This window comes from Megalops cyprinoides, chromosome 13 (assembly GCF_013368585.1).
Source record: "Megalops cyprinoides isolate fMegCyp1 chromosome 13, fMegCyp1.pri, whole genome shotgun sequence".
NCBI lineage: Eukaryota > Metazoa > Chordata > Actinopteri > Elopiformes > Megalopidae > Megalops > Megalops cyprinoides.
The window spans coordinates 4496790-4509245 of NC_050595.1; the positions used below are offsets into that span (position 1 = coordinate 4496790).

The following is a 12456-nucleotide window of genomic DNA, read 5'->3' on the forward strand; positions in this document are numbered from 1 at the left end:
TTGTGACATAGAATTTTAGTGGCTGATTGTGAAAAGTAACTGGTTTAATGCATTCGTTTGCTTGATTTAATTTTGTTAAAACTAATCTCAATATTGTAATGAGACAGGCTCTTTTTTCTACTTTCACTGGTCTTAAAATAAAACTGAGCAAAATTTTTTTGCAGCACTTGTGATATGACCCCACTGGACAGGCAGTAGAAACACACACACAGAATCCAACAATTTGCAGAGAGTGACTGTGTATTTGGTTTGATTGCTGTGAGATGGCCTGATCATTTAGCTAAGTAAGTTATAATTACTGCTGACATTTTGGACATATATGTGAATACAGAATATGTGTATATATATATATATATATATATATATATATATACACATATTCTGTATTCACATATATGTATACATGCATATACATACACATGCAGACATGCACATCTTCTTTTCATCACATCAATAAGGATTGCGCCACTGCAGATTATATTCATAATAAAGATGTTCTAATCATTTATCCAAAACTCCACCCCCTTACGTATGAACAGTGTCAGATGCCAGTTACAAAACCCCCTGAATTTTAGCTCTCCAGCTGAGCTCTGCCACAGTACAGTGTGGCACAGTGAAATCATAGTTGCTTGCAGTGAGTATGGTAATATCATGATGCTGACATGGATTTTTGTTTAGCACCATGCACATTTTTGTTTAGAGTAAATGCACGTTTTAACCGTATATACGTAAGGTAAAAGGTTCAAGTCGGTTCTGAAATGAGAACTGTTTGATACATGCTCTGTTGCAGTTTTGTGAAGTTACTGAGAAGTTGTTAGGCCAATGGTTTGCTCTAGATGAGTTTACCTGTCTGAGGTTTTATAGAAAGAGGATGCTAATAGCCAGGAAGTGCTACTTAAGCACAAGAAAGAAAAAAAACTGCTTCTCATTTCTCTGAAGGTCTGATCTTGATGGGTCGTAACATGTCTTTTGAAGTCATTCTTCTCTTCATGCACGTAAGTTTTTATTTCATTGCCGTAGTTTATAGTCCAGTTTGTCTTTAAATTAAATTTTTGACAGTTCCTTCATACACAGTAAGTTTAAATATGTTTAGACTACTGCAGAACTGCAAGACATCTCCAAGCACAGATGGAAAATATATGTCAATGGGGAGCTAATTTCTAACACTACCACTAACACAAAATCACAATTAATGAGTACCAAAAAAAGTATGTGGCTACAATTATTAAACAATCAAGGTGTTTGTCACACGATTAACAGATATCAATATAGTCAATATCACCTGGATTTAGCTTCCAATCTTGTGTAAATGCAAAGTATGCAAATTATTTGCAAAAAGGTCATTTCATTAACCTACGTTATAATCATATGTAAACATTATTTGGATCTTAAATAATAAATGTCAGTTTACAAAAAGTAACAGAAATGGACACATCACATTTTAGAATGGACCTCTTCTATCAATCTTTATTCACAGATATAATCGTACAGATAGATCAAGTCACAATCAATGAATCTTTTTAATTTGATGTCTAGTTTACTGTACACTTCCATTTAACTTCTGTGTTTCAATTGTTCTGTTAGCCATATTTTCTTGAAAATATATTTTAATTTATTTTCTTTAAAACCATTACTACTCATGGAAAAATGGGCTACTCTGTAAATCTTGCAATATAATTTCATTACAATTTTGCTGCCTCAAGGTATGCATTCTGTGAAAATATGTAGGGAAGCAGTTTCATTAACCTTTGACCCAGGATGTTCTCTGTTATTGTTAAATGTCCTGTCAGCATTACAGCAAGAGCAGTTTTGACCATAAATGGTGTAGGATACTTTCATGTGACATCACCAGCATGGACAGAAATGAGGATGTGGAGGACAGCCTTTGCCACATCTTCCTTGGACTGAATGCTAATTGTAAATTGTCAGTTGTGTGTCAGTCATTTGTAATTACAGTATATTCACATATTGGCAATTCGTTTGGAGGACCAGTGTATTGGGTAATGAGCCACACCTTGCTAATGGAAACCTGATTAAATGCAGGTGTGCCTGGGGAGCAGGGATGGCTTACTTTGTCCCTGCTGTGGGCTTGCATGGGCTGGTTTCTTTGTCTGTTTGGTTTTAAAATAAATTATTGGTTTCTAGCCTTTTGTTTTGGGCCTGTTTATTGGACAAGTATTGGCCAGCTACCCTACAGAAGAACATAATATTCTCCTGAGTACTACACATTTTGGAATACATGCATGTTTAATTTCATCAAACAGACAGCAAAATGGAGATATTTATCAAAATTTTCTCAATGTATTTGACTGAGTTTTTTTTCCCGTAATAGTCACTAATAATGGCTGCACTCTTCATAGTAGGTTACACTGGCACAGCATTGACAAAGATATTGTAGTGTATGGGGTCTCCAAGCTTTGTTTCAGAACAAACTTGGAAGAGAGAGTCAGGGACAAGGGATTGCCATTGGAGAACATGTATTCCCTGTTGTGTGCCCCTTCCCAGTTCTTATTGATATACTCACAGCAGGGGAGCAGGGGGACAATGAACTACAGAAAAGCACCAACTGGTACTTCCTAGAATACTAGCTAAAAATGTTGCGATATTTAGATGAATATTAAGGTCAGAAATAAAACCTTCCCTGAAGGACACAATGCTTCAATCCATAACTCATCCTCTGTTCTGTGAAGTGATTTCACTATACTGTACTAAGCAGAAAGGGAGCCCTCTTTGAAAAAACTAAAAAGTAAAGACATTTTTTTCACTCAGGTATGGGCTTCAGGTATACTGGCAGAGACATCACCATGGCAACTAAGCAACTGTTCCATCGACACAACTCATCTCCCTTTGGACAGGATTCTCAGTACAGGTACCTGTAAATATATTCAGTTTATATAACCTGTATATCTGATAGACTCAATGTTACAATTAGCATTATGGTACATAGTGTAACAGTTCTGTTTCTGCTGTATGAAATGAAAGAATGTCAGTGACCAAAATGCTCCTCACGATAATTCAGCTGATCTGAAAGAGGCCTCTTCAGTCTGAAATTCCTGCCACTGATCAAACAGTTTGCTGCCATCATGTAAATACATGACCTACAGTATATAACCATACATGGCCAAAAATAACAACCACAATAATAACAAAATATATTGTGGTTTTAACTGGTCGAGCCAAAAAAAATAAATGCAGTGTTAAAATGAAGTCTATAGATATCTAATTTTTAATTCCATAAAGGGGTAAGAATGCTCCCAAAAAGATAGTTGCAAGAGAGCTTCATAACAGTATTTACCGAAGGAGCAGGATAACATTAGAAGTGAATTTGGCTTCTTCACTCTTAACTGGACACTGGACAGAAGACATGTCTTAACAATGATTGTGTTCCCCCAAACTATGTTTTTTCCTACCCAAAAGCCATGATTTCATTCACCCACTCAATGAAATTGCAGGGAATCAGTGATTCTATTGGACTAATTGAGTGACGGGTTATATTTCTGCAAATGCATTGCACCAAATTCTTATTGGCAAGACTTGTGGTGCTAACTGTGCACATGGAAACACCCAAGATGCATAGGAAATCCAGCCAATGACAGCAGACAATGTCCCAGGTGATGTCAGCGAAGCGGGAGCAGGAAGCAAAGTGAGGGCAAAAAAACGCAGCCGTTGATTGTGTATGATGGACAATTCAGTGGCAATTCTGCCTGTGAACGGTGAGCGGTGAGTTTATAAGTGCAAGCTGATGCTATCTGAGCGCACGTACATAGATGTGAGCACGAGCTGAATACATTTGCATTTGAGAACAGGGGTTGTTGAAATAAACATTTATTTAAATGAAAAACACCACTGGGTGCCCATTCACTCATATCATTCAGAATTATCCCCTGAGAATTTAAAATGAGAGCGAGAATTTTTTTATTGGAATTACACAGTCATCAGAATTAGTCATTTGAATATGTATTTTCAAACGTGAATTTATATTGAACTGGTGACAGACAGAGCGGTCAATGTGAAGAGGGCTGGGACCATGCATGATGGACACAAGAACCTCCCAGTCAAAGCTCTGGACTCCAAGGGGAACAGAGCAGCAGCTAGAGCCAGACTGCATGAGCCCAGCAGCGGCCGCCGTCACCATCACAGTGAGGTGGACAGTGTCACTCAGGAGCAGGTAAGAGCGGTGGCTTCCTCTGTAGCAGAGGCAGTGTTGTAGTGACCCCTGCTGGTGTCATGAGTACCTTCTCCATGACTAGCTGTCATGAATGTGGCTTCCATTGTCCATACACGAAAATTCAATGGTTTTGTTTTTTGAAACAGCTGCTGGGCTCCACTAACAGCACCACCTGCTGGTGGCAATATTATAGGCATCTGTTAACATTTCATTCTCATACACGTACTCAGAAAAGTATTTTAATTTTTAATTTAAAATTTCAGCATTTTTATATTCTAAAATTAGCTTTTATTTACCCTGAAAGGACTTCATGAAAGCAATTTCCCTTCCACAGCCCAAGGCTCTCCCAGTCCCACTGCTGGTGTTTCCACAGTCGTCAGGAGGTCTGAGGAGGAGGAAGAGGGACTGGGTCATACCCCCCATCAGCGTCCGAGAGAATGACAGAGGCCCCTTCCCTAAAAGAGTGGTGCAGGTACTTGTTTGCAGTTCGAATTTGAATTTACTTGCAGTCAGCAATGGTGATTGCAGTCTATAATATCTGTAAGCGTTTGTATTTACAGATCAGATCAAGCAACGATAAAGAGATTAAAATACAGTACAGCATCAGTGGCCCTGGTGCAGATGAGCCCCCTGTTGGGCTTTTCACCATTGACAGAGACACTGGTGAGCTCTTTGTGACTCAGCCTGTGGACAGAGAGAAAACAGACAAATACAGGGTGAGTGGTTTTCTTAAGAGTACCTGAATTTCATCACAACTGGACATTCGTAAGAGGTTTCTTGAGGTTAATTGTTGTTGTTTTTCCCTATTTACAGCTTTTTACACATGCTTCGTCAAGTCATGGTATGGCTGAGGACCCCATGGAAATTATTATCAATGTAATTGATCAGAATGACAACAAGCCTGAATTTACCCAGGATCCCTTTCTGGGGAGCGTTTCTGAAGCATCACCAAAAGGTACAGTCTTTTCACAGTTGTGTTTGATTAATGATACAATGCAGTTCAGCTCAATGAAACAAAAATTAAAACCCATATTCTGTGAATACAGTAATGGTCTTTGCATTCTGAATAATCTGTCGATGATCCTAAGAAAGGTTGGGGTAAATTTTGTCTTAGCGTGAACTTACTTTCATTTGCTTTATCACTTTCATCTGTTAGGTTTTGAGTTTATGAAGGTGACAGCCATTGATAAAGATGAGCCTGGGAATCTGAATTCTGATATAAGATACGTCATTTTGAGCCAAGAGCCGCAGCAGCCACAGCCCAACATGTTCACTATCAACCCTGTGACTGGAGTCATTCGACTGAATTCAGATGGACTGGACAGAGAGGTTTGTTTTTGCTAATAACAGCGTCTAAATATAGGAATGCAGGTAAAGTGGTTGAGGGCAGTTTCTCTCCTAACATGTTGGACTCTGAATGGAATTGAAGTGTGGTTCTGATTCCTCTCGGAGAGTGATATTCCACATTTTCAGTCCACCAAAAATTTGTCCCGCATTAAAGCAAACATATTCTTGCCACCAACACCACTCAAAAAAGAATTTCCAAAACTGTGGATCTAACATCTTGTAAAGTGACATATTTACATTCCTGTAGCCCATTCCTCATATAATTCTGAAGATGCTCGTGAATGATTACCCAAAGGTAAGTGTCTTCCACAGGTTCTATGTTGTACTGACCTCAGCTGTGAATGTTCAGAAGAGTTCTGGTCCGGATGTCATGAAATAAACTCAGATTAATCAATTCCATCCCTATCAAATCTTCATCTGAAATGAAGCTAAACTATTTAAAATAATACATTTAAAATAATCAAATAATAAATAATAATTTTAAAAATCAGATCCGTAGTTGTGGGAATGCCATCTTGTGAGGTGACATATTTACATTCACTCATAATTCTCATAATTCTGATGATGCTCGTGAATGGTCACCCAAAGGACCGTGTCTTCCACCCATTCTATGTTGATCTGAGCTAAACTGTGAAGTTTCAATTGAATTCTGGTCCACATGTAACAAAAGAGGATGAAACCAGTTTGAATTGTTCAATTTCAGTCCAATGGACTTTTTTTTGGTCAGAAATGAAGCTAAACTAACTTTTAAAATAGTTCTTTTGCAAGTTGACCAGATTCAAATCATTGCAAAGTGACCTTTGTGTGGAATTGAGAAACTGTAGGCATGTGTGAAACGAAATATGTATTTTGCATTTCTTTTCCAGAACTTTCCTAAATATACGTTGATCATTCAAGCTGCTGACATGGAGGGGAATGGTCTCTTAAGTACTTGCACAACCATTGTGACAGTGACTGACAGCAATGACAATGCTCCTCAATTTGAGAAGACTGTGGTAAGGTCATTTAATTTCTTTCAGTTACAACAAGCACCAAGTGTAGCAGCAAATTTTATTTCTTTTTCATGTACTAGCCTGACATGTACTATAGTATAAGTGAATTGTAAAGAAGCATCCAGTAACAGCTATTGTGTGTGCATAAAGTTTTGTACGCTGTTTAACAGGCGTGCACTTTATCTTGACAGTACACGGTGTCCGTCCCTGAGAATAAAGTGGGTGCCCTGGTGGTGAAAATGCCAGTAACTGATGGGGATGAACCTCACACCCCTGTCTGGTCGACTACATACAAGATCATCCAAGGGAACGATGGAGGGTTCTTCAATGTCAGCACTGGACCCAGCAAGCTGGAGGGCATTATTACTACAGTAAAGGTAAAACTCCATTATTTGGAGACCAAACATTTGAAAATGTCTCAGTAGCAAAATGGATTGGCTTGGTCTGAACCACCATGCTTCAGAGCCAAGCTATTAGTAAAGCTGTCACAAAATCTAAATTGTTTCTTGTTATTGGGTGTTTGTTATCCCTAACCAGGGTCTTGACTTTGACAAGAAGAACACGTACACTCTGTTGGTCACTGTGGAGAACGATGCTCCATTTGCCACACATCTGCCCACCTCGACTGCTAAAGTCATTGTGAATGTGGAGGATGAGAATGAAGCTCCAGTTTTTAATCCGGTTGAGAAAGTGATCACCAGACCAGAGAACCTGACTGTTGGCAGTGACCTATGTGCATATACAGCAAGAGATCCTGACACAGCGAGAAATCAAAAAATGTGGTAAGCAGTTTTTCTGTGCATAGTACATATTAAAGACTAGAATGTTCATAATGTATAGCATGTATCCAGTCATTTATTGATGATTTCTGGTATTGCTGACTTGATCTATAAATTCATTTGCACACTAAGTCATTATTAGCCTCTGCCTTATACACATGAGTGTTTTTGTGTCTGAGATACACGTTTGAATTTATGGATAAGGTGTCAGGCTGAATTCCTTTTTATTCTTCAGGTATAAAACGGGCAGTGATCCTGCAGGATGGCTGAATATTGATAAAGAGACCGGACTCATTAAAGTCAAGAGCCCCATGGACCGAGAATCTCCCTTTGTCAAAGATGGCAAATACAAAGCAATCATTCTAGCCATTGATAGCGGTACTGGATTTTATTAAATCTCCATAATATTATTTTGGAATTATTTTACCAGTGTCATACTTTGAGTGCTGTAAACTAAGGCTGCTGTTTTTGGATTCATAGATGATGTTCCTGCGACTGGCACCGGGACCCTGTTGATCGAGTTAAAAGATGTGAATGACAACGCTCCAACAATCAATGAAAGGTCGATCACCGTCTGTAACCAAGCAACTCAGCCCATCCTTCTGTCCGTCAGTGACAGAGATGGGCCGGGCTTTGCAGACCCTTTCAGAGTGGAACTCCTGGGATCATCACAGAACAGCTGGGCCGTGGAAATGAACAGCGCGAGTAAGCGTCTCTGTGCCTTACAGATGAGTGTTGTGGGGGAAAGTTCTGATAGAATTGTCATTTCATAACCTTTTACATTTCCAGATTGGATTCCGTCATCATTAAAATTCAACTGAATTTTACCAATACTTCTTTTCTGTAAGGGAATCACAGTCCATGTCTGAAGTTGAGGTGCTTTAGGAGCATGAGGATGCTGCAATTTGTTGTGACAAATAAACCTTTATCTCTTCTTCTTTTCATGATGTAGAGACTGCTGTTGTACTGAGACCGAGGACCATGCTGGAACAGAGAATCTACAACATTGTCCTGAGGGTTTATGATAACCAGGGACTTTACCAGGACAGTACTGTTATTGCCAGGGTCAACGAGGAAGCTTGCATCACAAGGGGTTATTTTTGCATGAGATCTACGTGAACTCATTATGTCTGTGCATTTTGTCAAAAATCATTTTTTAACATTCATAACAAAATCATTGGATCTTCCTGAACATCAGACTTAAATTAGCATTGCTTTTATATGTATGTGATTTTACTGCAGTTTTTAGTTTTGCTGCTCAGGAAAAGAGTGTGTGCTATGTGTAATAATTATAAGGTCATTTTCATTGTAACTTTTTGCTTGCTTTAATCTTTAATACTAATCTCAATCTTCTAATGAGATAGGCTCTCTTTTTTGTCTAATTTCATTATCTTAAAAATAAAATCAGCTGAGCATATAATTTTATGGTGCCGTTTGAAGTGATAGGGACACAAATCTGTCACAAAAGAGAACAGTGACATTAGAATAGATATTAGTTAAGGTCTCAGTGGGTACTTCAGAGTTCTGGAACTGAGAGCTGAGAGTTCTGGAACTGATGCAGGGAGCTAAGAGTTCTGGAACTGAAGCAGGGAGCTGAGAGTTCTGGATCCGAGCTGGAGATATGAGTTTTCTGGATATGAGGTGGACAATTGTAAGGTGTGGAACTGACGTGGAGAGCTGAGAGTTTCAGAACTGAGATTGAGATATAAGTGGCTTGGAAGTGAGGTGGAGAGCTTATAGTTCTGGAATAAAGGTGGAAACCTGAGAGCTCTGAATACGATGGATTTACTTCTTTTCCAGGTGGGTGTGCGTTCTTCTTCCTGCTGTCTGAATGAGGGGTCTGTGATCTCCATCTCTGTTTCAGTCATGCTAACTTCCTAGAACATGGACCTGTGTTGGGGTGAAGGATCAAGTAGTGCATACCTTTGAAGAAATCTCAACACAGTCATTATTGAACATTATTGTTTCCAGTTTTCTTCCTCCTGAATCTATGGTAGTATTTTACTTCAGCAACCCATTATAGCCAGCGAGCAGCACACCAGTAGAAAGGAGCTTTCCTATTGGCCCACAGACACAATGAAAAAAAAGAAGTTTTGAACAGGCAGGGAGTCAGAGTTCAAGCGCTGCCGGCACTGGGTGCATGTGAGACACGGATGTCTAAGGTAGGCGCCGTTTTTTTTTTTTTTTTTTTTTAAAGCTTAATCTATTACTTCTATTTGTACATAGGATTGGCCTATCCCACAGGGTGTGGCATTCCCAGGGACTGTATTTTGGTAACCTTTGTGTGCAGATAAATGATCTCAAATTTAGGGCAATCAGGGATAGATGTTTTTGGTTTAAATTGATTCCCTTTTTGATAGATCATTGCACGGTCATAGAACCTGGAATGCTGGATGGGAGTGTGCGTGCCGAACCGAGGTCTCTTGTTTCGGGCCGGAATGGTAATGTAAATATTGCATGTAGACATTTAAAGCTTTAGTTGTTCATGTACGATGGTATGCAAATAATGTTTTTATTTTTTTGGTCTTAGGCATGTGCATGGCCTAACCATTTCCCACGTTGCTATTGCTAGCTAACCCGCTCTGCGGCTTGTGCATGCTAATGGGTGTGTTATCACAGGAGAGGTATTCAGAGGGGTGAGGTGAACCTCATAAATTCTCCATCAGACTTGCAGTCTTCCTGGTGTCTGATTAAGGTGAATGCGAGAAGTTGAAATCTTTTTTTGGCCCACAAGAAATGAACAAAAGGTCCCATTGCATACTAAGTTAGGTCAGTAACAGGCTGACCTATTGTGTCCGTAGTAGCTGTGACAGGTGGTTAGTGGTGGGGGGGCCTACAAATGCTATTCAATAAATAATAACATAAAATTCTATAAATAAATAAAATGACATGCAACCTAAGGTGAAGCAATGCAACAGGAAAAAATCCTTCCACCCACCTTTATGTGGGTGCAAACAACAGAGAAAACAGCCCAGGCATATGGCATGCAAGGTGCTGGAGTGCATGGACACCTGCAAAGTTTTGCTCTGTAATCAGGAAGGAGCTGAGCATCTGTCTCTTGTGTTGTATTCCTTTCTACCTGGGTTAAACTCTGCCAACATATGGCCCTTCCTATGCGGCAAGGATATTAACTTAATTTCCACTAGGTGTCACTGTTTTCTTACAGTTCACAGGCTGTTCCAATATAATTGGTTGTAGTGTAAATGGGTTGTAGTTTGGAAGTCGCAACACTGTAAAACCTGTGAAGCTGCTATAGAAAGTGATCAGCTATTTGCTCATTCTGTAACTGCATTTTAAGAACTGAAAGATCAGTTCTTAAAAAACGTACAGTATTGGTCATTTGTGTGAAATCCTAATAGACAACAGCATGGACGAGTAATATTTTAGTTATATTCATTTTCCCCCAAGAAATATTCATTAGCAACAAAGTCCGATTGTAATGTTAACCGCTTTACTAGTCCTTCAACAGTAAAAAAAAAAACTATGGTTTTCAATGATTTCCATAGAAAGGAAAACTGATCAGCACAATAGAAATATGCATGACAGCACATGTCTATGACAGCTGCTCTGAGTTTGGTAAAGGACAGAGACTGAGGGGCAAACACTGGCTGTGTTCAACAATATGGCAGAGATGGGTAAGAATATTCTAGAACTTGGCATGTGGCTTCTATGGAGTGATGAAATTACTGCAAACCACCTGACACGCATACTGTATTCAGACATTCCACAGTAAGCCATACAGATAAATAGGTGAATTTATACTCAGATATTAAATTTCAGAAGTTAGCGATGCAATGGTTCAATCAACAGTCAACATTGTCCCCCTCCCCCTACCCTGTGCCCCCTAACCTTTTTTCCCGTCACTCACCATGGTTACTTCTCAGTCTGGTTTCCTGAGTTTATCTAAACAGACCACTTCCTCTATATTTGCTGAGAGTGTGCTTCATTTAAATAAATGTGTAAGTTTCCCCCACCCCACCTAACGACCTTTCTGTAAGAAAGGGCATGATTCCACAGTTTAATAGAAAAAAGACATACACTGACTGCTTACATTTGAATAATAATAAAGCGGTTATTGATTATTTGAGTTTGAATTCTGTAATAAGAAGACATTTTACTGATCGTTATGTACCAATGAATTTGCATTGTGCCTTAAAGTCCTTGAAAATAAAACTTTACATGAATGAATTTTATTAGTTTCTACATGGCACACCCAATGCTAACAAATTAATGCAGAATAAATGTACAAAGAAGCAGCTGAAAAAAAGCACATAAGCACAGAATATGAGTTACAAGTGTGTAAAAAAACAATACACAAATAATGAAAACAAGCTGAAAACTTCTGGGAAAAAAAAGAATTACACATAAATGAAAGAAAATTTAAATAAAATATTGAAATAGATCTTTCAAAGTGTTTGAAATTTTGACAGCGTTCAAAGCCCAATTATAATTCAGAGACTTCCCTTCTCTTCACTCTCTCTTGATTTACTGGCTATTCTCATTTATTTATTTACAGGGGACACTTTAAATGATATTGAGAGATTTTACCTTGACCAGGGCTTACTCAAAGGCTGAATTACAAAAAATGTTAAAGCTGTAAATGGAATCCTCAGCTGAATGTGACTGTAACAGAGTTGGTGGGAAAGGTTTTAGTAAATTGTATAAATAATTGTTGATGGTAGCATAAATAGGGTGAAAGACAAACACAGTGAACATCTCAGTCATTGCATATATTTTCTATGTCTTTTTTTAAATCAGCAGAAAAGATGTTGGTGCATGGATTTTAAAAAAAACCATCTTTAATCATATACATTGAGATCCCTAATGCTATTTCACCTTAAGGCTCAAAGCTCAAGGGTTTGCACCTGATGCTCTGAATGTCATTTGATGGTTGAAAAGTTGTGGTTTTAAAAAGAGGTGATTAGTAGAGGCGTCTACAAGAGACGTGCACTATTTGCTTCAGAGGGAAGTGATAAGAAGCTTTATTTTACTTTTCAAAGCTTTCTCAGACTGATGGGACCTGAAATGTCTTTTGAAGTAATTCTTCTTTTCTTACATGTAAGTTTATTTCTATAATAATCTGCCATTACATGTAATTATTAAGAGCTGAATGACCTTTTTACATAGTTGCTTTTATTATTCAGACTAATGCAGACTTGTGAAACAAAAC

General features: G+C 38.5%; 1 protein-coding gene across 1 annotated transcript in view; it reads left to right on the forward strand.

Moving 5' to 3' along the window:
* LOC118788244 (protocadherin Fat 4-like) overlaps positions 1-12456 on the forward strand; it is a gene marked incomplete at its 5' end in the record, with an annotated part of 35592 nt that overhangs the window by 4120 nt on the left and 19016 nt on the right. Inside the window, 3 exons of the mRNA XM_036544200.1 lie at positions 4542-4640; positions 6699-6884; positions 7045-7231. Coding sequence (XP_036400093.1) covers positions 4542-4640; positions 6699-6884; positions 7045-7231 — 472 coding nt within the window. The remainder of the gene's footprint in view (positions 1-4541; positions 4641-6698; positions 6885-7044; positions 7232-12456) is intronic.